This window comes from Motacilla alba, chromosome 1 (genome assembly GCF_015832195.1).
Source record: "Motacilla alba alba isolate MOTALB_02 chromosome 1, Motacilla_alba_V1.0_pri, whole genome shotgun sequence".
In the NCBI taxonomy this organism is placed as follows: domain Eukaryota; kingdom Metazoa; phylum Chordata; class Aves; order Passeriformes; family Motacillidae; genus Motacilla; species Motacilla alba.
In genome coordinates this window covers 12966514-12992483 of record NC_052016.1, presented here as the reverse complement: position 1 = coordinate 12992483, position 25970 = coordinate 12966514, and the positions used below count along the sequence as shown (strand labels likewise).

The 25970-nt window shown below is 46.3% G+C and overlaps 1 protein-coding gene across 6 annotated transcripts in view; it reads right to left on the bottom strand.

Moving 5' to 3' along the window:
- Positions 1 to 1497: 1497 nt before the first annotated feature.
- The window catches only part of ILDR2 (immunoglobulin like domain containing receptor 2), a 41223-nt gene continuing 16750 nt past the window's right edge, over positions 1498 to 25970 (bottom strand). Inside the window, exons 4-10 of one of the 6 annotated variants that reach the window (XM_038136065.1) lie at positions 20776 to 20832; positions 16336 to 16482; positions 15428 to 15604; positions 10215 to 10328; positions 8599 to 8809; positions 6784 to 7474; positions 1498 to 5955 (exon numbers count right to left, since the gene is read on the bottom strand). In XM_038136065.1, the coding sequence (XP_037991993.1) occupies positions 5920 to 5955; positions 6784 to 7474; positions 8599 to 8809; positions 10215 to 10328; positions 15428 to 15604; positions 16336 to 16482; positions 20776 to 20832 (1433 nt within the window). In that variant the 3' untranslated portion in view covers positions 1498 to 5919. Of the gene's footprint in view, positions 5956 to 6783; positions 7475 to 8598; positions 8810 to 10214; positions 10332 to 15427; positions 15605 to 16335; positions 16483 to 20775; positions 20833 to 25970 lie in introns of all 6 variants that reach the window. The other 5 variants (XM_038136056.1, XM_038136083.1, XM_038136074.1 and 2 more) reach the window with 5 other exon arrangements.

Genomic DNA, 25970 nt, shown 5'->3' with positions numbered 1-25970 from the left:
GAGGGCTTGGGGTTTTGTTGTGGGCATTCTGTAATTTTTGTTTTTATAGGGGGTAAAAGTGCCTTTTTACAAAATGCCACTCATTCTACATCCAAACATCTACATTGGAACCCCTAGGCACCACACTGAAGGCTGACTGGAAGTAGCCAAAGGTAAGCAGAGGGGTCAGAGAGGCATTACAAGCATGACAAAAAATGACAGGCAAAAGGGAGAGGAGGTGATGGCCTCCCTGGCAAAGGCCCCTGTGCAGGCAGGGGTGAACGTCAGAAAGAATTATAAAGGTCACAAGAGAATTCATATGGGAATCATGGCAGGTTCCTTTCTTTAATATTAGCTAACTTTATTCTTTAGATTTCTGCTGTTTCTAATGCTGGTAAATCCAGCTGGCATTTTTGAGATCGCATCAAAATGATAGCTGTTCCTTCACATTATGCAGTAGATACTTTCTCTGATCTTCCAGGAAATGAGAAAGGGACTTTATGAGCCCCAGGTGACATGAGGGTGGTTTCAACATCACAGCTGTTGTAGAAAGCATGTACAGCCAGCAAAGCCTGATGGAGATGCTACACCATAGAGGTTTCTAGAATTATAGGGGGCCAAAGGCATCTTTGCTCCTAGATTCTTCTTTGCTCCAGTAAAAAATGGGCTTAAGCCCCTTTAGCTTTTATTTTCACATGTGCCAAACCCTGTAATTGGTGACCAAGAACAGATCCTCATGCACATCTTGTGTGAAAGCTACCTGGAGAAAAAAGACAGCTCCATGCAGTTTCTCAACAATCTCCATATCATTAAAACTATTTTCAGAACAGCCCAGGCATGATAAACACCATGGTGCTGCATTTATGTACCTGGAACAATTTGTGGCAAGGCTTGACTGCTGAAATATTTTGTGATTGCCCCTTCTCAGGGATGTCTCCCAGCAGCTGTTCTTTATCTCTCAGAGATGCAGCTCTAGGGTGCACTGCTGATGGCCACCCCAGCCCCAACTCCAGTAACAAAGGTGAGGATGTTACAGCTCCAGTCCCCTGTACCATATGCCAGCTCAAAGACCTGAGCAATTCTGGCTGCCTGTTTCAGCTCATAAATGTTGAGTGTTTCTCAAAAATTTAAAGTATTCAGAGTGCTAATTTTGTTAATTTTCCGTTTCAGTGGAAATTGAGTGTTCTGAGGAGGTTCACACTGAAGCCACCCATTGGAACTTTTACAATGTACTTTGAAGGAATAATGGGATTGATGAAAAGTCATTACCATTGATATTTATTTTCCCATTCTATTATGTAAAAACCTTTTTTTTTCCTCCAGTAGCCAAGATCATTTTTTTTGACAGCACAGCCAAATCTACTGCTAAAGCTTGATCCTGCTTTTGCTCTAGGGGCTCTTTCAAAGTTTTACAGGATTCTCTCATTATCTGTTTTCTTAGCAAATCACTGTTGTGATGCTGTCATTTTAAGACCACAAAACTCTCCATGTCCTTGACATGACCCAGACATCCATATCCAGTAAGAAAAGGATTTTAATTTTATGCCAGCAATAAAAATTCATCTCTGGAAAACTTATAATTTAAGACCCCATATTAACCAGGCTCATTATTTCCCAGTGCCAGCATTCTGCAGGTGTTCTGAAAGATGGCACAGACACAAACCATTACTCCTCTCCTGAAACATGAGCTGTCAGTCTCTGGCCCCCTGCTCCCCTGCTGCAGGAGTCACAGGTCATTAGGGTTGTGTAGCTGTGCAGATACTCCAGTCACCCCTCACTTCTTGATTTGGTCCATTTGCTGCAGCTGCTGCAGACACATTTCTAATGGGAAAAATAAAGGTGGCCTGAAGACAGACATGATCAGTAACTGAAAATTCCTGCAGATTTGTACAGAGAGATATGGAATCCAAAATTGTAGAGCAAGGTTACTGCTGCTCAGATCTGACTTCAGGGAATTAAGACCTCCTTTTTTTTCTACAGCTGAAACTTTTATCATCTGGTAAAACTCACAGAATCACTAGTCATAAAATCTTCAGTACTTTTCCAGGTACTTGGATTCAAGAGGTGTTTCCAAACAATTCTCACAAACAGTTGTTTGTACAATTAAAACAGTCTTCTTAAAAGAATTAGCTTGCAACTACTTATTTATAAGCTAGATACAAAAATGGCAACTTCTTACACACAGTGTACAGATGCCCAAAAGTACCAGCACTGAATAAACAAAACTGACTCAAATAAATGAAGACTTGTATTTTTAATACACACAGCTCATTCCTGAGGGCTTGATCAAATAAACTACAGTGACTGAGATAAGGAACAGAACATAACTGAAATGAGAAGATTGTAATGTTCAGGTTTTCAGTATGACTTAAAATATAGAGGTATTCAGAGACTGTAAAACCACTGGTTTGGCCCCTTTCTGGCATAGTCAGATACACTTTCAAATTTCTATGTCAACTGTTTCCTGGGTCTGATAGAAATGATAGCAGGCTAAGCTGCCTTGAAATTCATGGCACAGGGGTTGCCAAGGTTTTCAGGCTAACAAAACATCAACTTAGCAGAACCCTCATATGTCAAGAATGAAATGTTTGATTTAAAACAGCATGTAGTATAGCTATGTAGACTTCCCAATGCCTCAGAGACCTCAGATGGCAGGCACCTGCCCATCTCTTGCTAACTGTGCTGTGATTTTCCTAAGAACACACAATTAATGGTAAAAAAAAAAGATGAAAATACTTAAAATGTTAGTCTCTCCAGCCATAATACAGATAGATGAAATGCAGTTCCTAAGTTGCTCTCCCTGTTTGAAAAGTCAGGCAGTCAGGTCCCCAGTGCTGGTAAAAGGGAAACATCAGACCCGGTTTAAAGGGATAAAAGAACAGGACCCTGGGAACTCTTGACCAATCAGCCTCACTTTTGTGCCCTGAAAGATCCTCCTGGAAGCCATCTCAAGGCATATGGATGGGGGAGAAGTAATTAAAGACAGCTGGCATGGCTTCACCAAGGACAAATCACACCTGCTTACTTGGAGACCTTCTATGACAGAGTGACTGTACTGATGGACAGGGAAAATCCATCTGATGTCATGCACCTTAACTTCTGGCCTTTGACACAGTCCCACACAACATGTAGTTTCTAAACAGGAGAGAGATGGGTTTGATGGATGCACTCACTACCTGATGGACAAGGAATTGGCTGGATGGCCACATCCAGAGCATCAGTCAATGACTCAGTGTCCAAAAGGACATCAGTAACAAGTGGTGTCCCATAGCGCGTGCACCAAGGCTGACACTGTTCAACCTTCATTAACGGCACAGACTGAGTGCCCTCTCAGCAGTCTGTGGATGACACCAAGCTGAATGATGCCAGGGATGCCATCCAGAGTGACCCTGGGACAGGCTTGAGGAGCAGGCCCACGAGAACCTCATGAAGTTCAACACAGCCAAGTGTGGGGTGCTACACTTGAGTCAGGGCAACCCCTGCTTTTGGTACACACTGAGAGAAGAATGGACTGGGAGCCCTGAGAAGGACTTGGGGAACTAAATGATCTTTAAGGTCTCTTCCAAACCGTGCTAAAATTCTATGATTTTATAGTGGTGGATGAAGATTGGACATGAGCCAGCCACGTGCTTTCGCAGCCCAGAAAGCCAACCATATCCTGGGCTGCATCAGGTGAGTTACCAGCAGGCCACAGAGTGGAATTTCCCTCTGCTCCACTGGGGCCACCCACACAAAGACACAGACCTGTTAGAGCAGGTCCAGAGGAGGGAGACAAAAATTATCAGAGGGGCTGTTATACCCCTTCTATAAAGACAGGCCGGGAGAGTTAGGGCTGTTAAACCTGGAGAAGAGAAGGCTCTGAGGAGACCATAGAGCCTTCCAGTGCCTAAAGGGACCTACAAGAAAGCTGGAGATGGACTTTTTACCAGGGTATTGATTTTTCAAGTACAGGATTAGGTACAAGGAAGAAATTCTTTACTCTGAGGGCAGTGAGACATTGAAACAGGTTGCTCAGAGAAGCTGTGAATGTCCCATCCCTGAAAGTGTTGAAGGTCCATTTGGATAGGGCTTTGAGCAACCTCATATGTGGAAGACGCCCCTTCCCATGGCAGAGGATTGAAACTTTAAATCTTGAAATCTTGAACAAACAATTCTGCACAAACAGAATCTCCTGCACAAACAATTCTGCAATTCCACAACTGCACGTTCCTGCTAGCTAATCTGTCTCTGGCCAGGAAGACCCAGAACTGGGATTTCCAAAACTAGTCATCACTAGAGGAGCATGGCAGAAGAATGTCAGTCATCCTTTCATCAATTCACCTTCTCACATGAAAACTGTCATCAAATCTATGGAGATTATTCTTCCTCTCCCCTGACCATTCTGGGTGGGTAAACTATCGGGCAAAGGAGTTAACACAGAAATTAATCTATCATTTTTTATGGAGAACTGCAGTGATGTTAATATACCTTGTGTTCCTAACACTACTGCCAGTATGAGCATCTGAGGCCAGACAGCTTTCCAAATTCCCAGAAGAACAACAAAGATGTCATTTCAGAGGCTGATAATGTCTGTAACACAACAGGGCACTATGTTGTTTCTAGGTGTAATAGGGATCAACATACTGGACCTTAAAATGTTCCCATTATCTTCCCTCACATGATGATTTTAGCAGCTAAATAAATGACTGCATAATACCCCATGAAAACCAGAATGTCAGGCCTCCAAATGGTGTGAAGCACTCACTTCTAAATAAAGCTATTCCTGAGACAACAGCCACTAAAACCACATCCCAACCAAAGTGAATGGAATGGTTTTAAGTGAAAAGGGTGACTTTCAAAGCTTGCAGCCATCCACAGGTCCTTATTCTTTTCCCACTGTTGTTACTGCTCTCTTCAGTAGTAGCTTCTTCTGGGAAACTATTCCTAGAAAGGAGTGATGCCAGTGGCACAGGATGAAGGTCTGCAGCTGCACTTTCACAGAGATTGTCCCCTTTTTGCTTCCTTGGAACAAAAAGGCCACTCACTAGAGTGGCAGAAGTGTCTGGTGGTACTGGAAGCAGAGCACTAGGAAGGCTAGAGGACTGCTTTTAAAACAGTGGAGTAGGTACTCCGGCTTGAAGCTCTACAGGCTGACAGTTGAGCTGCAAGGAAATGCAACAGCATCAAAACAAAACACAGCTGGGGGCAGGGGGGAAACAAATCATGCTCTCATCACAATAAAAGCTACTTTGACCCACTTTCCCAACAATACATCAATCTCACCTGCAACTCTCATCACACAACGAACAGAACTAAATATATTGAACAAACCAGCTCATAATTGTCTCTTTCCCCATTCAGCCGTTATCAAGGTAATATCTCATCAGTCATTTTCTTACAGTGCCTGAAAGGATGTGGATTTTCTTTCATGATTTAGGGCCTGATCAGCTGGACACGGTATGCAGTTGCAAGAACAAGGCCTCCTCCCAGCACACGGGTGATACAGAAAAGGCTTTAAGTATGGAGACAATTTTTATCCAAACAGAGAACTGAGAAGACAGAGAGCAAGAGGTACACAGGCCTCCCTCTGCACATGGGATAGGGCAAGAGGCACAAAGGCAGCCTCACTTGTAGTTCAGGGCTGCAGGGAGGGCTGCAGAGGCAGTAGGGACGTGGCTGCCATCCAGAGCAGAATGGAGGGCACTGGAAAACAGGGTGCCAAAGAGAGCCCTAGCCTCATTTTCCTGGCAGATTCCCAGAGCTCTGAGATCGAGTGCTGTCCATGGGAATCTGTCTCTTACAAAAGCCTCAGCTCCCCTGGATGAAACAAAAAATTGAAACAGTCCATGGCTGATGGCTGCAAAAGTTCACAGAGGCATGTCTTGCTTGTTGCTCTGCATCTTCTCCACTGCAGTCACCTCATGATATCCAGCCCATCAACATGACAGGTCCACAACAACTTCAAACCACAAGGGACATCCTTGTTGGGAAATCATTCTGAGAGGAAAGAGAGAAGATTAAATGTCAACAGGAAATCTTTCATTGAACAAAACAAAGGGACAGACAAAGTTTTGACAGAGACACAACTAAACAGAAATAGCTTTGCCCACTCACAATCCAGTCCTCTCTCCCACAGCCAAGCTGCTCTAATGATAAGGTCTCTCTCATGGTGCAGATTTCCCCAGCTGGGTTAGATGGGGAAGATCTCCTTCCCCAGAAACCATGAACTTATCAGTCCTCACCAGCCTGGGCTGTGGCAGATGTTTTGCACTTGCTGGTATCCTGGGTGAGGAATGCCTTTGGCACGAATGGCCCTCACAGGACCCCATGGGCCCATGCACCCATGGGAGTCTGTGATCTCACCCTTTTCAGAAAGATGTCTCTTACATCATCCCCTGCTAGCAGCCCTGTCCCAGTGCAGAAGAACAAGAGCCTCTCAACCCTTCCTTAACAAGGATCAAGGCCAAAGCAAAGCCCTGTAATTTCTGTAAGGCCTGGGTAACTTCCCTACCACAATCCTCCTGAACCTCAGATAAACTCCCTCCACCTTGGATTACCAGGCCACAGATGCCAAAGACATCCCTTACCTCCTCAGTCCCAGGCACATCTGGCTTTCCCCACCATCAGGGACTCCTGTGTAGGAGCTATTACCCTTTCTGGCTTCCTACCCCCCCAGTTCTTTCCCCCTTCCCACAGGGAGTGACACCCAGACTCCAGGTGTCACCTCCTGGAAAACCCCCTTGCCCATCAACTCTGGTTAGTAACCCCTGCCTGGTGGCTCTCCGCTCAGCCTATTTGGACCAGGACCACCAGACATGGCCTCACTGTTTTCTTGGGGTCCTTTTTCCTCTTCTTGTCAGAGGCATTGAGGTAGGCCTGTTCCCTGGCCCTGTAGGAAGGGCCTCGGCTCAGCTCCCTCTCACTGTAGGGGGGCAGGCTGTCCTCCTCCTCCTCGTCCTGCTCGGGGGACGACGACTGCTGCGGTGGCGGCTGCGACTTCTCGGCTTTGTAGGTGGAGGGCGGTGACCAGGCGTAGTATGTGCTCCCTCCTCTCTGGCTGGCCTGCGAGCTCAGCTTTGAGGGCGTCGCACAATGGTCACCGCTCTCGTCATAGCTCCGGGATTTCCTCTCCAGGACGCTGCTGAGGTAGGAGTGATCGTATTTCTGGCTCCCTCCGGGCGTCCGGCTCACCAGCCTGGGAAGGTGCTTCTCCTCGTGGGCCCGTCTCCGGGGCGGGCTGTAGGACCAGCCCCGATCCGAGTCCGTCAGCAGCTCCCGGTTGCCCCTGCAGCGCTTGGTGTGGTATTCCTCCATGGAGCTGTCCTGGTGGGGCAGCCCCCCGCCGCGCCCGCCGTGCGACTCCGAGCGCTCGAAGCGCCGCATCTCCTGGCTGTCCGCCCGCCGCGGCCGCTGGCTGTAGGACTCGGCGAAGGCCGCCAGCTCGTCCATGGACACGGCCGGCACTCCCACGGAGAAACTCTTACGGGACAGCATCTCCGACTTGGATCTCTGCTGGCTGGAAGAGGGAGGAGGTGGAGTTAGAGGGCAGGATCCAGCTGCACTCATCCCCTCAGCTGCCTGCACAGACAATGGAGGGAAGCAGGCCCTCCTGGGGGCATGAATCATCTAAGCTGTTTTCATCATCTTCCATAGGAAGAGAATCTATCACATCCTTGAAACCTCGGGTTCTCTCTGCTGAGTGTAAAGGCAGCTTAGTGCAGATAGCTGAGGTTCTTCATGTCTAATGTTACCTGAGGTTATCCCCAGGGTGCACCTGCCCTGCCCTCCAATATGCAGGGCTGGACCTGCTTCTCCTTCATCCTAGAGCTTGTAGGTGTATATCCTGCTGGAAAAACCCAAGAGCCCAGCTATAAAAGCTCACAGCAGGGCAGTTTTGAAGCAGGTTTAAAGACAGTGAGCTGGTGCAATAGCCCAGTACTGAAGGAAGAAAATCTCTGCCATTGCTTTTGGAATACTGGGCTGCTTGAGGGAAGGTTGTGCTATCTCTCTTCTAGGCACCAGAGTGCGAGTCCTTCAGGCCTGGAGCACCTGTCTAGCTGCACCAAAGCAGGAGGGTATGACTCCTATATAATAAAACACACCAGCACTGGGAAATGCTGGAGGCATCAGGTACAAAGCTCAAGAGAGAGATGTGCACTTTCCCACTATGGGAAGGGTGGCTTGGTTCCCTATTGATCTCACTTTTACATCCCACTGGGACTGGGGCTTGTACCTAGCTTTACCCAGCTAGGTAAGCTTCAGCAGGCTCATTGTTCCTTAATAGATATGGCTTTGCAATACGCAGAAGGGGCAGAAATAAGAATAAATATCTACTTCAGGAAGAAAAAAAATCAAAACATCTTAATATCAGCAGGAATATATGATTTTTACAGATCTGCTTGCCAGAGCACAAGTGCAGCTCTTGTTACATGTTAGAGTTGCAATCACATTGTGGCTATCAGCTTCATTCTGACCTCATCTAATAACCTGTCCAGATTTCCTATTTCTCTCTAGCCCTTCTCTCCTGCTAAGCAGAGCAAAGGCAGCAGGAAAGAGGGGAGAGCTACCAGTCCATCTGTCCCTTCTGCTTTCTTTACCACTTTGCCAGATAGAACTGCCCCCTGAGGTGGTGTCCCTCACCTGTGCCAGTAGCTGTCCCGCTCGTCCCTGTAATCAGACACAGCCTGTGATCTGGAGGTGCTGCCGCCGCCCACGACTCCTGCCCAGTACTCGGCGTCACCGTCCATGTCCCCCGCGGGGGGCAGAGGTTTCCTCCGCGCCTGCCGGTAGGGCTGGCGGAAGTTCAGGTCCTCCTCGTGCAGAGAGCTCAGCTCAGACACAGTGTTGTTATCTGCAGGGGAGGGTGCAGGAAAGCAATGAGATGGGCATCACCTGATGGCAGCCAGGCAGGGATTCTGAGGGTATCACAAACAGCGGGAGATGCCTGTGTTCCAGATAACTGACTTCAGCCTTCAGGAGGAGCTTTCCACCTGTGAGCTCCCTGCCCTCGCAAGGTGGTCACCAAGCTTGGTGGGACACCACTACAGCACAGAAGTTGTGCCACCTCCCCTTTTCCTGGTCTGAGACACACTGGCTCTGGTTTTGGCCTGACGTGCCCAGCTAAAACAAAAGCAACCCCCTCAAAAAAAGATTAAGGAAAAAGTAAAAGTCTGTCTGAATCACTGTCAGTCTCTACCCCATCAAGCACACTGACATCTGTAGGCCTGACATACCAATCTGCAGAGGTCTTTTTATAGTAAATCTTGTGGGTGGAGAAGACAGTGTGCTCAGCAATGACTGTTTTAGAAGTACATATAATTTGTTCGTTATGCCTAATCTGTACAGAGCTTTGATGTAGTGTCATTCCTTAAAGCCCTTCCCTTCAATGATTTTCAGGATCCCACACGTCTGTTTTAAGTGAGCCTCTAGCAGTGCCTAACATGGGTTAGCTCTGTGTGCTGCCCACAGGAACTGAGCTCCCAGCCTGCCACTGTCCTCTGCACACAGCAGCCACAGGACAAGGAGCAGCACTGCCAGGCCTCCCCACACACCTTGTCCCATTCTGTACCTCTGCCTCCTAATGTGGAAAGATGCTCACTTGGGTTTGTATTCTGACACATATTAAGTGCAGCCTCGGCCTTTATTTAAAGAAATAAAGCTTACAAGAGGCTATGGGAAGACAGTGAGGAGTTCCACACAGAAGCTCAGTTCTGACTTTGCACCGTGCCCCTGTTCACCACCCTGCTCCTTCTGCAGGGCAACAGCCACTCCAAACAAACTTCCTCCTTCCTTCAAGCCACATTGTGGTCACTGCAGCCCACAAAAGATACTTTCAATAAAATCATCCCTCTCCTATTTTGCCACGCTGGAAATTTACAGACACCGCACTCTTAAGAAATTGTGAAAACAATATCCCAGCTATTATCACACCACAGGCAGTAGAAGGTATGAATAGGGACTTGGCTTTTCAGATGCTGATGATCCCAAAGTTTACTTATAGGAGTGGTCAATTTTCATGAGCTTTTCAGTATCCCTCACTTTGCTCGAAGAATATTTAGGTAAGCACCAGACTTTTAAAATCAGAACATACCTGTAGATACCTAAAATCTAGACTTTATCTGTCCCAATTAGCTTATCCTGGATATTGTATCCTAGGAGCTGATCCTGAGACAAACCAAGTGAACTTTTAACTATGAATTTTCCAGTCTTGCTTAGGTCAGTAGGAAAAAAAAAATCAAACCATGCTTGTTTCTCACATCGTTCTCGCATCCTCCTAGCCGGGTCAAACTGAGCCAATTCTTTCTCGACATAGTACAGCACCTTCATGGAGTCCCTGTCCTTGTCAGTCTGGATCCTGTACCCTTTGCGCACTGCTAGGGAGAGAAAAAGAAAACATCAGAGGAAAACCCATGTAAGAACAAGGAGCCCTTCCCACAACACTGCTTATTCTATAGTTGAGCTCACGTCTGCAGGCAGGTAGGCTGCGTCAAAACACATTGAGTCAGTCGCTGCTTCACAAGAAATTCGTCTACAGTGTGGGATGTGAAGTTGTAAGAACTTGCATCATTTTAAAAGTTTGCAGGAACAGCAAAAATGGTTTGGAAATGCCCAATTTGTACAACCCAATGCATCCAGTGATGGACACTGAGCACAGTGGGACATCCTCACAACACCTCACCCTCCATCCTGTGAGATAGGCTCGCTCTGGAATTGGCCTGCTTCACCCAGCTAAAACAAAAGCAACCCCCTCATTGCCACAGAGTGATTCCAACTTCCAACTCCCACAGATGATGGCAGAGAGAAAAGCAGAACTCGTTTCTCCTTCCTCAGCACTACTGAAAGGATTCGTCATGGTACGGGAGACACAGTCCCAGAAGATCAGGCTTCCTCTAAGCTCTCAGTCTGCAGGAGAAGCAGGTGGCTGAGCATTTGGGAGCTGTCACTGTGCAAGACCACTCCACCCTCCCACCCCCATGAATTCTCCTCACACAGGTTGAAGAGCATGTGGCAGAAGCTCCAGAGAATATAGAAGGAAACACAAAGTCCCACAAAGCACACCACACTGCTTTGAGATTTATACTAACTCCAGGGATGAGGCCAACCAGGTCACTGGTAGCTGTGAAATTGTCTGCTCTAGGATTTTTTACAAGCTTTATTTTACAGTAAAGGTATGCATCTTAGACATACATTAAATGCTTGACTTCTGGGAAGTCTGGACAGCTTTTTGACTTGTCCATGTGCCTGTGTGTAAAAAAGAAGGCCCTATACACCTGGAGCCAAAGTAGATTTAACTCTGGCAGGTTAGCTCCATGCATATTTTACCTACTAACAGGCACACTTTACCTACTAAGGTAGGTCTATGATCAGCAAGCAGAGAACCCCACCTTTCCACTGTTTCTTTGAAGAAAATAAGGTTTTTATAGCAGATCATTTAAAGAAAGGTGTCAGCCTGGAGCTATTTCAGGATTGACAGAAATTCAGGTCTAAATACAAGAGAGGACTACAACCCTCAAATTCAGCCTTATTAGAGAACCATCGTAAGGACAATTCACTTAGCACTACAAAATGGAACCTGCCTGCCTTGCATGGGGTTAACATGTTCCCCTGTAGGAATACTGCAGTGTTGCATGAATGCTCCTGCTGAGGAACAATTTAAACACTTGGACATTGCTTCTGAGCCAACCTGTTCCTTCTGTTTTATCCCTCACCACCGCAACACATTGAGCTATTAACATATGGGTTTGGTAGTACGTCGCATAGTATGTGCTGTGTGGGCTGAGCAAGGACTTGGCAGAGGTATTCTCAGGCACCTCCTGTCCTAAACTGCTGTGCATGTGTCTCTGTGCACCAGGAAATAACCATGCTGTGCTTCAGGAATGGCTGTGCCATGGGTAGACTTCAGAAGCAAAGTGCTTTACTGTGGGTTTGGACTGCACATGTATAAGATAAGTGATTACATCTTGAGATATTATCTTGTGTGTCTGCACTTGGGAATGGTACAGGATGTAAAAATATAGTAGAGGTCTATCAGGGTCCTTCTTTTAACGTGCCTCCAGACAGCTCAGCTGACAGCAGTGTGTGCTTTATTATCCCTGTGAGTGAGTGCACAGTGGCTGAAAATGCAGACAGTGGTTTACAGAGCACAAGGAATCCTGCCTCTGCCTCCCAAAGTGGAAGCACAGCAGGTCTCCTCTCAAGTGAGGCTGGACAGACTGGCCTCAGAAGTGACAGCTTCTGTCTGCACTGCATGAGCAGCAAGGGCAGTTCTTCACCTCACCATCGTGGCTGTAGCTCACTTCTGTCTGGTGCCATGCCAGGAAAGAGGCCTCTCTCTATTCTTTCTTCTAAAGCGTGGACTAGGAGCTCAGCAAAGCTGCCACCTCATTTATACACAGGCCAGCAAACCACTCTGACCTGCTCATAACCTTTGGGGAACTTGGACAGGCAGCTTCCAGACTCTGTCTCCCCAGAGGCACTGCTCACACTGAGGCTGTGCCAAACACTATTTGGGCAACCTCTATAGCTCCCGGAACTGATGGAGAATTAGCCAGACTTCATGCTAGCTTCATACTAAACTTGCTACTGCAGCTGTCTATCAAAAGGCAAATTAATTTCTTGGTTAATTCTGCAAGTATCTAGAAATTAATTTTGGATTTAAATCTGCAAAGATGACTGTGAACAGCTCATAAAAAGTATTTTCCACTACAGAGGGAACACTTTTGTCTCTATGTTTGTTTATCAAATACTTCTCATAATGATACTAAATGTTCAACTTATTAAATCCCTTCATTATTCCTTCAGCTGAGAACCAAAGATATTATTGTTTCTTCCTCACACTCTTCATCTGTAAATTGTCATAATCCTTTAATCAGGTCTGAATCACTTTAAGCCAATTTTAATTATAAAGAAATAAAGATGCAGAGATGTTGACCACATGTCCAGAACCACTCGCTGAAGTCAAAGGGAATGGAACATTCTTCCCATATTTTCTTCTCTTGAACAGTTAATAAATTTCTAATGTTTAATTTGTATTTAACTGGACACTATTTTTATTCTCCTGTGGGTGGAACAAACTCAGCCAGAACTGTAAGCTGTCTCCCTCTCCAGAAAGGACAGCACTACTATTTTTTTATCAGACAAGTATGTTTAGGAAGTAAATGGTGTCTCATCCTTATACCCTTTTCATGTTAAAGATCTAGGACCAAAAGCTTCCCTGTGTGCAGAGTTTAAAGGATCTATGCAAGAGCCTCTAGGTAACCACTGCATTTAAAACAGAGCATAAACCCTAACTTATGTGTTGTCAACATAGAGACAAGAGAGCTAAATGTTTTGGGAGTATTTTTTCTCCATTCAGCCCTAAGTTTAGAATAGAGTTCCTAGGCTTAATCTGAGCTTTCCCACATGGATTTTATATAACCCCAGACAAATTTCCTAAATATCCTCACGCCTGAGTTTGCTCACTAGATCTCCTCAGAGGGGTCATTTATAAGCACAGAATCTATCTAGGGCAAAATGTAAGCCAGAATTACAGAATCTTCCAGTCTCTGTCCCCCAGCATTTTCGATCCCATTTTTTTAAATGGACTTGACAGAAAGGTGGAAGTCCCAAAGATACACAGCTTCAGATCAGACCTACACCAGTTGTGTGGAGGACACAGGGGCCTTTTATTCTCCTTCTGAGAAAAGCTTTTATTATAAACTCAACCATTACCTGTTTTGTTTAGCTTGCTGCCTGGCCAACAAGCAAATAAGTAGCTTGGAAAAGCCACAAAATGTTTTCTCTTCTACAGCCTGTCATTAGGGGATATTCTGGCATTGTGGAGGACCTTAAAAGAACAGAGTACAGGCTATAACTCTCCCTTAGCTTCATAGTTCAAGCACCTTCAACAACAGATCCATGATCCAGACTAAGGGTTTGTCCATATTATTGCAAAAAAGATTACTAATTTTTTAAAAAGCTTAAGAATCTCTGTTGTCTTGCCACAAAGGTTAAAGCTCTGTGATAATGTTTTTATTTGCCATATATACTATTTCCTGTCAAGTCAGGAAATAGGTGAGGGATTGAGTCCAGACACCTGATTTGGCTGCATTATCTATTAAATGCATCCTTCTGTGTAAGGATCATGGGATCCTAAGAGCCATTCCATTTGGCTACCAAACATATCTGCTGTTTTTTATTCTGAACTTGTGCTCTGCTAGCAGAGACAAGACTGGGAGCTGTGATCTGACTCTTAAAAAATCCCTAGAGTTCCCAAACCAACACTCTATGTGCAGTGACATTTTTCACAGGAGAAAAAAATAGAAGCACTGGGGTGTCATTCATCATTTTCTGACATGGGTTTTTGAATTGGATACGTTCTGTGTTGGATCAGTGATTGATTTATTTCCTATTTCAAAATGCTCCATTCCGAAATAGCTCTGTTTTGATTTCAGTGACCAAAAAGAAGTATGATTGTTGAAAAAAAATACTTCTTGTAATTCCAGAAAGGTTAATATACTGACTGGGGCAGCAGAAGCATGTGTAGGGTTGTTCCAGAAGCTTAATTAATTATGCTATTTAATCTTGTCTTTTCAGATGTGTTTTATCGACACACTGTCGTGAGTTAATTTAACAACTGATACTTAGTGTGGTGCTCGAAATCAGACATGCAGCTGGATCAGTGATGACTCTACATTGGTGAGAGTCATTTCTGCTGCAGAATGTTTGAATTTAGACAGCCACTCTGATCCTGAAATGCATGTGGCTAAATAGCTGCCCTCTTTTCTCCTTGATGGCAGCTTCCTTTGCAGCAGCAGAAGTGAGAGACAAGAGGCATCACACTGACAATCTAGGTCTGACACTGATCCACAACTCCTTTCTAGTCAGAAGCCTTTCATCACTCACATTTCACAAATGCAAAGGCTGAACAAAAAAGTGACCTACTGACTTCTGTAAAGTAGAGGACAGGGTCCAGCCCCAAAAGATCTTGAGCAGAAATACCAAGAGAATAGGTTGCTTTGCCCAAAATGCCATGGGGACAGTAAAACATGCTGCAGCAAAAACTGCTGCCAGAGTCCAAGCAGTGCCCTACAGAGGCTTGGAAGGACAGTTTCCAAAGAGAAAGCAGCTTGCAAGGCATTAGCTCTAAGGGGAAAATGGCTCCTGCCTCTGCTCTCCTGAAATCATCTTCATCCTTTTGTCCTCTGCAAGCAAACATCTGCAGCAGTAATGAGAGGGGTCCTGTACAAGAACTTGGCCTCCCATTCCCTGCTGACCTAATTAAGCACCCAGAAACTGACTCTGTGTTGATGGCCCTAGAAAGTTAGGCCACGTGGCCCTTATGCAAATGTCATTGTCAGAGACAGGATTAAAATGCAGTTTCCCTGTGTTTCTTCTCGTCACACCACTCGATCAGTGACAACCGTTCCTCCCCTTCCCAGCCCTACTCCCAGTAAGAGGACTGAATGTTGTGCCTGGCACTGCAAATTACCATTTTGGCTTCCTCCGCTGGCCTCACTTGGGGCTAAGGGAGGGGGATGTGATTTATCCATCAGCACAGCAGGAGATGGGACGCCAGCTACAGGAACACTGGGGATGTAGTATGGACCTGGCATGGCAGAGACTGCAGGAGGGTACCCAGCTTTTGCTGCTTTGCCTGCTACATACACTGAAAAAGAAAAAGAACAAGAATCAGCATCACACACCAGCCTCTCCAGACCCACAGGACACATGGACAAAACCTGCACCACCAACCCCACGGGAGCCAATCAGAGAAATTAATTAACAAGGACCAACCTGAATTTCTCTAAGCCTCAAAGGGTACTGAGGGGAGTTTAAAATATGCACTGCATATAATAATAATGGCACTGAGAGATGCCCAGAAAGACACTCAGAGTGTTACAGCCAGCATTACCGCTGCCATGATTTAGTGGCAGTTCAGCTTTAAAAATAACTGATGACTCAAGCAGCAGGATGAGGCTCATGGAACTTGACAGATCTGACTGAGCCTGACCAGGAACCTTGCTGGGTTGCAAGGATTTTGCACTGTTGTAGAGGACAGCTGATTTGCATTGCCAGGAAGAAACCTCCCAGGATGCTCTTAGCTCTGACCCGCAACATTCACTGACACAACAACAACTTTGGAATGGGAGCATGACACTTTGGAAAAGCAGGCACAGCTGCCAAGGCAGGGAGGGCTTGGGGAATTACATTTGTAATTAACTTTGAGCATTCAACCATTGAGTAATAGGTCAGATGCTTCACTCCCTAAGAACCAGTTCTTTAGCCAAGCGAAGTGCTCAGGGCAAAGGAAGCAGTATTAGCAGATTCTCCTCCTGTTTTGCCAGGGAGCAGAAGTAGTAGGGCAGATTTGCACCAGGCCTGGGCAGGGTCACTCACACGCCCGGGGACAGCAGCAGGACTCAGGACAGCAGGGGCAGCGGACGTAACAGCAGCAGCTGTGTGGGCAGCACTGGCACCAGCAGATCCCCACCAGGAGGAAGAACAGGAACGCCCCCAGGATCACCAGGCCCACAAAGACCCACTCTGGAAAACAAGGGGAGAAAGGGAGATACTTACAGGACTGCACATTGCTGTGGAAGAGAACATCAGCAACATCCTCCCAGTGGAGAGCATGGGGACAAAACAGGTGAATAATAGAAGTGGACCGACTCCCTGTGGGTCTAGGACTAGGTCTACTCCTCCTCTTGTGTCAGAGCAGAAATAGCTCATGACTACGAAATGAGCTACCAAAATGTGGTCCCTTCTGGCAGCATCACTGGCAGGCTGAGAGGCAAGCAGCACAGAGGCAGGAGCCCTGGCTCCCCGGCCAGAAAACCCTCGCCCCACAGCAGACCTGCGCCAATGCCGCGGGATGTGCTCCATTAGCGTTTGGCCCTCATCAAAGACTCATTCTTCTTGGCCATGTTCATGCCCTGCTTATGTGTTTGTTCCCTGGCCACATTCTGGTTTTAATGGGACAAACGATGGTGAAAAGCAGGCTATAAATAGCCTAGTAAACGAGCCAGGCCTGCCCCTTCGCAGCGAGGCCTACGCACGCAATTATTCTTTTGAATGTGCCGAACGAGCATCCTATTCAAGTGCCACTGCCAGCCAGGAAACCTAACAACCACTTTTTCTTCCCCCATTGAAGCCTCAGATGATGTGTGCCAGGCCCCAAAAGGGAGCAGCTGAAAAACCCTCCAAGTGAAAGCACGCAAGAGGTGGCCCACTAAAACCGGTATGGGGCTTAAAGGGGAAGGGGAGGGAGAAAAGGTTTCTTAAACTTTGCTGCTGGAAAATGAGGTGGGAGCAGGGCTCAGCCCGTGCCAGGGCAGCACCTACTGCCACACAGGAGTTCCACAGACTAAGGGAATGATCAGTGAACACAACTGGACCAAGAAATTACAAGACTCTGAATATACAAGAGGCCTGGAGTTGGTTTTAAGTCAGAGAAATGCAGCAACCTATCTCAAAGCAAGACTGCTGGTGGGGAAAAGACTTCAGGTGTAGGAAACATGGCAAAAAGAAAATAAAGACATGGTGGGGCTGCAGAGGGAAAGGGTTTATCCCCACTTCAGAGGAAAAAAAAGCAGCAGACCACTATTTCCAAGCAGAAGTCCAGCATTCACTAAAGAGTCTCGTGGTACAGTATTATTTGAGATGAAGAAATATTGACACAAGGATTGCAATGTGCATGAAGAATCACACTGGAAAAACAGTGTACCCCTCACCTGAGTTGCTAAGCTGAAAAGTCAAGGAAAAATGTTTCACTTGGGCCATTCAAAATAGAATTTTTCCTAGTTCTTAATACAATGCAAAAATGAGAAGTGTCATTTTTGATCCATCCACAGCGCTCTGTTTGAACAAAAGTATGATTCATTACTTTGCTGGAGTTTTCCTTAACTCTTTTACAAACAATTCCTCTTTTTAAAAATGCCATTTTAAATCTAGAATTTCAAAATTTCTTCGAAAAATGTCAGTCAAAGATCTGGCATCTACAAATCAACACTTCAGAAGTGTGAAGTGATTTTTTTATCCTTTATTTCTTTTTTGGCTGACACACATGAATTTCATTTAAATTTGCATTTAATTTTGGTTCCTGTGGAATAGTATTTTAGGGTTGAACTTACTATATGCTGAGAAAAATTCAGCTAACAAGTAAGGAAAGGGCAAAAGGGAAGCATTCATGAATGGGAAAGCAAGACCTGAGGGATTACTGACCCAGTCCCTCAAGTTCTGCTTCTAGCAGCTGTTTTGCTTAATATTTTCAGAAATTACCTTGACATAGAAAATAAGAATGTGCTAAAATATCATGACAGTAAGCAGTAGGGATTCATTGTCACTGAAGACTGGGACAAGTTATACAAAGGGGCAGTTGTCCTTGGGTCTAAAATAGGAAATGTGAAATGCAGTATTATCCTGAATTTCAAAGTATGCAGCAATACTTTCAGTGTCACAGGTTTAAAGATAAGAACAATTTCCGTTCTGAACAGGACTTCACTGGTTGAGAAGAACTGAAGAACAAAGGAAATGATCCAGTATACATAGCATTACTGTCACCACACATGCAATACAGCCGCAAAAAATGGCAAATATAACCCTAGGCCAAAAAAGGGAAGAATTTCCAGAAGTATTAAGAAAAGACCAATGCCATCACACAAGGCCTCCTCTGCACTTAACTACATCTGAAGTCACTGATGTTACACGGCTCTGGTCATCTTTGCAGCAGAAAAGACGAATTTAGGCCGGAGCCAATGGAGAGCAGGGATTTATTTGAGGGATGAAGAGACTCTGGAGCCTGCCTGGCAGTAGGGGAGCTGAAGCCTGCTGAGTTACTCTATTAAACAGAAGGCTGAGGGAAGATGTAGCTCCTGCCTGTAAATATGGTAGGAGGATAAATGCAGCAGGAAAAGCAGGTATTATAGTTAAAGATCTTACATAAATGGACAGAAATAGATGAACAGTGATGTAGAGAGAAGCTAAAAGAAGCCCATCAATGAAAGTGGGCCAATGGGAAAGAGAAAGGCCAAACCTTAGGCCGCTCCTAAGCTTGCTAATCTTATAGAAAGATGAAATTACATGGTGCTGGGGAGAGAATGCAAGACAGCAATCCAGACTATCCTTTCCAGTCCTGTACTTCCTAATCTATGCCAATCTAAGCAACATCTTAGTGGCTTTTTCTTTGTTGTGTTCTCATCTTGTTTTCTGCAACCATCACCGACACAGACAAGGAGGTGAAACTCCTTGACAACAACGGCCAGACACACCTATCCAGTGAAACTCCAATGTCAGATCTCCAGAGCTATTAGTGAACAGTTCACAACCCCTCCATAAAGGACAAAAGCCTGGTAGAGGAAAAAGCAGACAGCAAGTCCATTAGAAGTGTATCTGTGGTCTCCCTGAAAACATCCTAGGAGTACAAAAGGAGGTCAGATTAGTGTGTACATTGCACATTGCAGGATACTCACTCAGCATATAAAGTGGATGTTTGAAATCAGTGTCCCAGCCACAGGGACCTGTGAGTCAGGATTTTACTTCACAGGAAGTTAGACCATTTCCTTTTCTGATGAGGTTAAGAAAACAGCAAAAAGAGCGTGTTGGCTCTTCCTTTAAAACAAAACAAAACTGGGATTCAACCAGTTCCCAATAAACTATGTAATGCTGAGATTCAAATGACTACCAAGCTGATATGCTCTGTGTCCTCGCTGTCTGGAAACAACTGGTTTGTGCTTGCAGAAGTATCTGCTTTTCTTTACTCAGGCAACACCAACAGCTGAAATGTGGTTTGCTGCTGCATCTTGCACTTTCTTGTTGTCTACCCATGCAGTGAGGGTACCAGAAAGATATCTGGCATACACACCATCATTTTATACCCATTCAATAAAATTCTAAATAACGGGGGAAAGTGTTAGGCAATAGAGAATCAACTGTTATCTATCTATGCTGAAAAGACCAATCCTTCTCCTGCCATGCAGGAATTCTAAGGAGCTTTGGGTTACACTGGAGGTGGGTGAGTGTCTGCCTTCTCTCTGTTTGCATCTCTGGGACAGGCTCGAAAATAGCTTCACACATTTATGTGGAGTTGCATTTTTGCACAAACGTGTGAAAGAAATGCTCCTCGGGCACCACCAGGGAATGATCAGATGACTCGAGGGCTAAATATTCTCACAGTTTGTCCCTTTCAAGAACAATCTGTTGCACAGCCTCTGTCTCCTCTGCAAGGAGTGCCAGAACTGGTGGCTCTCGCTAGTTTTGGCTAGCAAGGGATTTATCACGGGCACAGAGCTCTCACATTGGGCCCAGCCACCTGGTGTCACCAAGTACATGGCCTGGCCATGCAGCACAAGAGGGGCTGTGCCACTGATGGGGTGCTAGCCAATGCTCTATTCCCAGCACCTGCTGTGCTACCATCTGTGGTGATGGTGGAGCAGAGCACAGGCTAGGTCTGGGGAGCTGAGTGACTGCACAGGAGCAGCTGACACAGAGAGCCACACAGAGCTGTGGGGTCTCCCAGGCTAAAGCACACTTTCCTCTGTGTTAGCAGAGGGAGAGCAGAGAGCTTGATAGAAAACGTCCCCAGAACAGCTCTGGCATTTCTGCTCTCACACTGATCCTGGCACAACATCAACCATCTCTGTATGCTGGCTCCCAGCATGGCCCAGCGTCAGCTCTCGGGTCCAAACCCAGCACTTTCCCAGTAACTGACAGGCTTTTCTCTTTAAATCCCCAGGTAAAACACACATACAAGTGAAACATACACCACATAAAGATGCTGCAGAAGGATAAACAGACAAGATGACAGAGGAATGGATGATTAAGGGTGAAATGACTGAATACCTGGCATAATCTCCACAGCAAAACTGGGCAAGAGATCAGCAAGCAGCCCTGTCCTGCCTAGAAAAGACAGAAGGAGGAGAAGAAGGAGAGAGGTTACTGCAAGAAAAACACACTCCCCAGCCCCTGCCTTAGCCTCCAGTTCCCTTCCTCATCAGCCCACTTGCACTCTGCGTTATGTGAATTCCTATCAACCATAGATGTCATCCTGCTCGATGCCTGGTGTCTGCCTCTGCACTTCTGCCATTTCTGTGTCCTTGCATTTTATCTTTATCAGCAGAGCTGGGGGGAAAGAATCTGGAACAGAGCTTCTCCAATCTAGGCACAAAATGACAAGAAAAAGGAGTCCCCTTAGCACAGTTACATGGTAACATCTTCCTGGAGTTATGCTCTACACATGCAAAAGCTCCTGGAAATGCACAACAGCCTTTAAACAAAAGGACACAGTTTATTTTTGAAACGTACTGATATAGTTTCTACAGATATGAAACATCTTTAACTTAACTCAAGGCTATTGATAAATCAGCCACGTGCTTCCAAAACCCGTGGATGCTGCTCTCCATGTGAGTGCATCAACAGCTCCAGGAAAGGAGCCTTGAAGGAATGGTGTGCATATGTGCTAATTATTTGGAGATGCACGAGTACCTTAGTGAGACTGTGTGACAAAGGCAAACACCCAATGGAAGCAAACAGCCAGGGAAGGACTCGTGTAGAAATGTGCGGGATCATTTTGCAAAAGAAAAGCTAACTTCAAATTTATAATTTACAACTAAATACAAACAAACAAACTCCAAACCCAAAGGCAGTTTGATGCTTGTTTGTTTTGGCACAGAACGTCTGGGATATTTCCAGCACACAGCAAACATCCTGCACAGTGCTCAGCTGTAATTTACACACACCTGTGCATTGGCAGAACAGCCCTAAGTGCAGCTGTGCTGTGAACTCTCCCACAGAGCCCCAAGATCATGCTGGGATCTCAAAAGACATGCATATGGTAGGAGAGCTGCACTCTGAAGAGAGACACACATTATGAGCATTACAACACGAGCAGCTAAGGGTAAGCCAATGCAAATGTGGTGGAAAGCTACCTTTAACCTCCCCACATGCCCTCCAGGTCCTGCACTACGCAGCACTCAGACACAGTGATGAACTGGATCCCAAGTTCCTCGGCCTCTAGTCTGTCCTTGAAGGTAATTACAATCAAATTCCCACCATCCGTTTTTTCTCAGTGCTTCAGCAGAGACTCTGTAGAGATCAAAAATCCACAAGGAAGCCTGCTGGAGCCATAATGAGTATACCATGACTACAGGCAGTGCTTTGCAGCCAGTTGCAACTCATCAGAGCTGACTAGTACTCACAGGAATGCCCCTCCTGATGAAGTGGTCCAGAATCCTTAGCAAAAGATAGCATGGTGATGCTTCACATAACCCATTTACCAATTTGAGGGAGGACTCTTGCCATCAGTCTGCTGCAACATTTTCATCTACATTTACAAAGAGTTTCATGGCATTCTTTGCAGGTCACCTCCTGGAAGGATCAAGTGTCCAAGCCGCTCACATCTAGGGTGTTATGTTCTACGTGCATATTAATTACATTCCTTATTTTGATAAAACAATATGCAATTCTTTTGCAGGCCTTTTGTGCATATGTGAACAGCACCCAAATGAACCACATGCATGCAGAATATGGGCAGACATGAGCATGTAGCTCATCTCCCATGTGTTATTACCTCTGCACAAGCTCACATGCAGCCATAGTGTGAGAGCACATGCCAATGGACAAATTGCTGGAGGTACACAGCTAATTTAGGGTATCTATTTGTGGTAAAAAAGGCAAGGAAATGACACCTTTAAACAGCAGAAACTCCTTCCCAAATGGTCATTGACAAATGGGTGCCTGCTTTATTTGGAACCTACCTGGAGAGCCTCGAACCCTGCTAGTGCTGGGTACCTTCTAATCTCCAAAAGGAATCACATGCCCAACAAGGAAAAAGCATCCCTCAATATAACAGTGCCTGAGAACTTGGTTAACAAACAAAGACAACCAAAGCAGCTTCTCTGTGCTACCCACAAGCAGCCAGTACTTCCCTCCTTGTGCAGCCTCACTTGGTTTGTCAGGGTATCTGCCATGGGAATTTGCATCCCTGCCTTGCCAAGGGGATTCACACAGCCCTGGGGGCCCCAGAGCTCCCAGCAGGGATACACAAAGCCTGGGAGGACCCAAAGCAGCAGCAAATCCCACCACAGCTCAGCCTGAACTCTGCCTGCCTTGCCCAGCCCAGCTGGCAGACAGCGAGCACAATGCCCACCCCTGGACTGCCGTGCCCCCAGCAGCTTTCCACAGCTTAGCCCCCTCCCCACCCCGGGCTGGATAAATCCCCTGATTAACCCTTCCCCACACCATTCCTTCAGGGAAGCCAACAGGCTGAGGCTGCCTGCGGTTGCCCCAGCAACCGGAGGCTCCCACCACTGTCCCTCATTGAAGGCGACTTTCCTCCCTCTGCTTCTGCTGCTGCCAGCAACAAGTGGAGCAAAAATTCCCGTCCTGCCAGCCAGCAGGCACAGAGATACAGGGACACAGGGACAGGGTGGCTCAGGGGGAGCAGTACTGCAACTGGCTCTCACCTCCCACCCTCTGCAAGCCTGGCCTACACAGGCAGAGCCCAGAGCCTGTGGTGGCCACAGGGGGATCCTGGGGCAGCATCCTGATGGGTCACACACTGCCTGAAACAGAGAGCAGGGTGTCCTTTTGGACCCATGGCTGCAAGAGCATGCAGGAGGCAGTCAGAGCACCCATGGCCAGCATCCACCCATCTCTCCATGCCTAGGATGCTCCTTCCATGGGCTTTAAGCTCACCTCCTTCTCTCTCATTTCTTTCAAAGAAGTTTTAAAGTGGATGCTGGGCCTAGATAGCAATTGGTGGGGAAACAATTCAGTAAAACATCCTGCCAAGAGACCATCTGGCCACACCACCTCTGCACAGCAGCTCTGCCCACCTGAGAAAGAGCTGCAGGCACTCCAAGCCATGGCTGAGTCACACATCTGTGCCCCCACCCGCAAGAGCTTTGTGTCCTCTGTGCAAGCTCCCACGACCAAGGGGATAGAGGGAATAGACAATGGCCCTGTTTTCCAGGGTTGTCCCGGGTGACTGTGTCAGAGCTAGGAGCCTGTCCTCATTCTGCAAGGATCTGGGACATGTGCCATCTCTATTCCCACCGTGCTGCTGAAGGGTTTTACCTGCCCATAGTGGCCTCTCACCAGGCACCTCACACGCCCCAGGCCCCTGCCAGCCTTGAAATGCAATGGAGCTTGCAAGCACCCCATCTGCACTGGCAGAGCACAGGAGGAGGGATGGGAGAGGAAAAGCTGAGGGGATGCAGAGCAGCTCCAAGAGGTGCAGACACACAGCGGAGGCCAGCGAGGACAGGAGTTAATACACAGGAGGCAGGCAGGCGACAGAGCAGTGAGCAAATAGCAGCGGAGCAGGGAAGACCTGGAGTCAAGCACACAATTAGCAGAGAGTCTGCAGAGAAGAGACACAAAAATAATTAGGGTAAGTGGTGCAGCTGAAAAGAAATGATGGCATGAATAAAATAGGCGCAGGTGCAGTCAGAAACATGGCAATTGGGTAAATATGGGAACACGGCAAATACTGGCAGTCGCATAAATGTGATAAATATTGGGTAACTATGGCAGTAACTGCTGAACTGTTTTCTTGTTTGAAGGCTGCTTCCACAGCCCAACCTGCTGCAGTGGGATCACAGGATGCAGCAACTACAGAGGGAATTATTTCCTTCTCAGTGGTGGAAAACTTTGCCAAGCCATGCCACAGCAAGAGGCCCCTGGCAAAGGACACTGGCCTGAGGACAGGCTGGAAAGCATAGTAGAGGAAGTGTGGCCCTTGTAAATCAGACACTTTTCCAAGGCAGCTGCTGTGAGATTTATTGGGGGAGCATGGCTCTGCAAAGTGTTCCTCTGTGCTCCCTCTGCTTGGAGTAAACTTTATCCTTTCTTCCCATCCTTCCCTTCAATTGGACGGGGAAACAGCAGCAGCCCCTTTTGGAGATCAAAGTTTTAGCAGGCAACAAAGACCTCCAAGGAGGCTGTTGTCATGGCTACCTTAGTAACCGCGGTCTTTTAATCACACCGGTCTCCTTTGTGAGCAGCAGCGTGTGGCTGTTGCTGGCAAATAAGGAGGAAAACAGGGGTAAAAAACCTTGGCTACAAGTAGCACTTCTAATCAGTGTGAAATAAATAACCAGGAGTAGGCTGGGCTAGGATGAGGGAGACTGGAAGCAGGTTACAAAGGTGGCAGCACAGTGGTCTGGGGCAGTGCATCACTACTTTTCCAGGATTTTTTCGAGGAAGTGTGCCAATCTCTTCCTTCACCTACCCACCTTTGGTCACAGCTCAAGGTTGGTCAGCCCTCTCCATGGAGCTGCTCACACATTTTCCCAGCTGAGATGTGGGCCAACACATCCCCAACACAAGGCCATCAGCACAACTCTGCCAACTCCTGTGACCGAGCACTTGCTCAGATGCTACTGGCAGCTTTTCAGCAAATCAGAGCAAAATCCTAAAACCAACATCATGTAAGGGAAAATTCTGCCAAGAACTTTTCAATCTCCGAAATCATGTCAAATTTTATTATACAGTCTCTCCTGGCATAGAACAGACTCCAAACCTGGCTATATTTATACCAGCTATTGAGTCACTTTGCTGAGTAAGAACTGCCTTATTAGCATTGCACACCATACACACGTGTCCCAGTGGAGATTTATCCTCACTGAAAGTCAACACATGTCCCTATTAGTACATTAATTACTGTACAATATGCTGTGTGTATATGTATCTACATTCTTTACTTTACATTCTTTACTACTATTACTATGGGTGTGAGACATTTTAAAGTTTGGGTTTAGCCAAACTTTATGGATATATGGATACTGGTTGGTTATATAAACTGCAGATGATGTCAGTTTACCAATGTTAGTTGCCAGCTGTCTCCAGAAATTAACACAAACCTCAAGTGCTAATTGTTGTTATTCAAAGCATAACAATGGGAAAAGCTTCAGCTTCTTACTTGGGGAATTTCAGGTCTGTCAGACCGACCTTGGTGCTTGGGAAGGTTATGGAATAGATGATCTTGAGTGCAACCAGACAGCACATACAGAGCAACAGAGGATCAGAAGGATCCA